The sequence below is a fragment of the Argentina silus genome, assembly GCF_951799395.1.
Source record: "Argentina silus genome assembly, chromosome: 18".
NCBI lineage: Eukaryota > Metazoa > Chordata > Actinopteri > Argentiniformes > Argentinidae > Argentina > Argentina silus.
In genome coordinates this window covers 3,910,879-3,913,394 of record NC_139672.1, presented here as the reverse complement: position 1 = coordinate 3,913,394, position 2,516 = coordinate 3,910,879, and the positions used below count along the sequence as shown (strand labels likewise).

The 2,516-nt window shown below is 50.2% G+C and overlaps 1 protein-coding gene across 1 annotated transcript in view; it reads right to left on the bottom strand.

Moving 5' to 3' along the window:
* Nucleotides 1–1,985: 1,985 nt before the first annotated feature.
* Nucleotides 1,986–2,516, bottom strand: part of rem2 (RAS (RAD and GEM)-like GTP binding 2) — a gene marked incomplete at both ends in the record, with an annotated part of 11,696 nt that continues 11,165 nt past the window's right edge. Inside the window, one exon of the mRNA XM_083690016.1 lies at nt 1,986–2,311. Coding sequence (XP_083546142.1) covers nt 1,986–2,311 — 326 coding nt within the window. The remainder of the gene's footprint in view (nt 2,312–2,516) is intronic.

The following is a 2,516-nucleotide window of genomic DNA, read 5'->3' as shown; positions in this document are numbered from 1 at the left end:
AACGGAATGAGGAATGGTATCAGACCATTGCAAACCATTCCTCATTCCGTTCCATGCGTTCCAATGAGCTGCCTGTCCTACGATTTCTACCTCCACCAGCCTTCCCTGGAACACATCATTTCAGTGGGTAAAAAAAAACAGTATAACATAAAAACATAGAGAACAGCCACAGGTAGTTCCAGAGTCTTTCTCTCAATCTTAATTATCGACGGTCCTCTATGTGTTCCTGTGGCAAGCCAGTGAGCCTCAGCCTTAGCCTCTGACTCAGCCTCAGCCTCTAACTCAGCCTCTGACTCTGACTCAGCCTCTAACTCAGCCTCTGACTCACCCTCAGCCCCAGTCCCAGCCTCAGTCTCAACCTCAGCCTCACCCTCAGCCCCAACCTCAACCTCAACCCCAACCTCACCCTCAGCCCCAACCTCAACCCCAACCCCAACCTCAGCCTCACCCTCAGCCCCAACCTCAGCCTCACCCTCACCCCCGGGGAAGGAGAGCAGGGAGTGGGTCCAGCCAGCCAGTGTAGCTTCGCTTCCATCTATTTGTCCACCTAGCTGTCAATAGGCCTTGCAGAAGCTCCATGTATAGTCAGAGAAAATCTGGCAACCTACCACCGAGGTTGCCAGATTTCTGTTCTGTTGATCTGTACAGTTGTATTGTATCTACAGTAAATCTGGTGAGGTGTACCTTGTAAGGCTGGTGGAGGTAGGAATCAGAGGACGGGCTCATTGTAATGCATGGAATGGAATGAGGAATGGTATAACACGTCGTGTTTGATACCATTCCTTATTCCGTTCCATGCATTATAATGAGCCCCGTCCTCTGATTCCTACCTCCACCAGCCTCCCCTGCTCAGGTTAGATCCCGGCCAGAGAGACTACCAGATGTCATACTCTACAATGGAAAAGGATTTAGTTTTCAAATCTCCCTTTGAAGTCCTTAATGCAGGCTATTCTACAGTACTATAGAAACACATCCTGCTTCGCAACGGAAATAATCTCAAACAAATCAATAGCTGATATAGAAAGAGAAAAAAAAGGCAAGGATTATGCTGGGAGATGAAATCGGATCTTAAAACCCACTGTATAAAAAAAATGCATGGGTGAGGTTTTTTATTTTTAAAACAAGGACGATTGAGATCACATGGGAAGGGACAGGCTCTAGCCATCGGCCACTGAAACACTGCACAGTGTAATATGATAGCCTATGGGGGGGGGGGGGGGGGTCTTCTCTGTATTCTACTTACTGTGTAACAGCATGCTCTTAAACAGGGACTATATTACTGTCTGTCTACATTACATTTCTAGCCTTCCCTCTCCAGAACCGGTGCGTGCCTCTTGGGTGTGTGTTCATTCGTGATGAAAATGTTTTCCCTTTCTTCACAACAATCCTCCCACAATATCACTTCTTCTTCCACTCGATTATTTTTTAATCTTCCTCCGACTGCTCTCGTGTTCTCGTGGTGTAATGAGTCCTCTCTTATTCATCTCTTCCTGCTCGTTTTAATTACCTCACCTCTCTCTCCCGCAGGTAGACGCTCATTTCTACTCAGGTCATCTCCCACAGTACTCTCTCTCTCTCTCTCTCTCTCTTTCTCTGTCTCTGTCTCTGTCTCTCTCTCTCTGTCTCTCTCTCTCTCTCTCTGTCTCTCTCTCTCTCTCTCTCTCTAATTTCTTTCTCTCTTTCTCTTTTTCTCTCTAATGTATGTGTCTTCCAATAACCCCCCCTTCTCTCTCTGTCTCTCTCCGTCTCTCTCATTTCTGTGTCGTCCACTGCTCCTTTTTCTCTCTCTCTCTCTCTCTCTCTCTCTCTCTCTCTCTCATTTCTGTGTCCTCCAATGCCCTTTCTCTCTCTCTCTCTCTCTCTCCCCCCATGTCTACATGTCCAACCCTCTTCCTCCCTCCATAACTCATCACCCTCTCCCAGCTGTCCACCCCTTTCACACCCCTCCCTCCCTCCCTCTCTCCCTCCCTCCCTCCCTCCCTCCCTCACAGTGCACTGAGGTCATGGCAGGAGCGTGATTTCTGTCGGAGGATCTTGCTGCCCCTGTGTCGGCTCATCTCCCGGTACCGGCCCCGGTCCCTGTCTCCTCTGCCGTACGAGCGGGGCACCAGGCCTGAGAGGAAGCGCTTGGCCCTGCTGGTCAGGCTCTCCCTGCGCCCCGCCCCGGGGTCCCCCTCCGTCCACCCCGGCCCCACGCTGTCCCCACGGGCCGCCCTCACCGCCCCCTCCAGGAGCTCCGTGGTGCCGTGGTCCAGGGAGGCAGACAGCTCCAGGTACAGGCAGTCGAACATCAGGGCACTGGAGTGGGCCTCTGGAGGGAGGACAGAAGGGATGGAGGGATGGGAAGATGGATGGATAGATGTAGAGAGAGAGAGAGAGAGAAAGAAACAATAATAGCCCATGTTTAGTAAAAAAAATATAAATCCCCTGATCAGATCAACTCAGCTTATCCTAATACCTGAAACAGCTGATTGAATCGAGTTATTTCCATGAAATGGAGTTGAACTCTTGTGAAC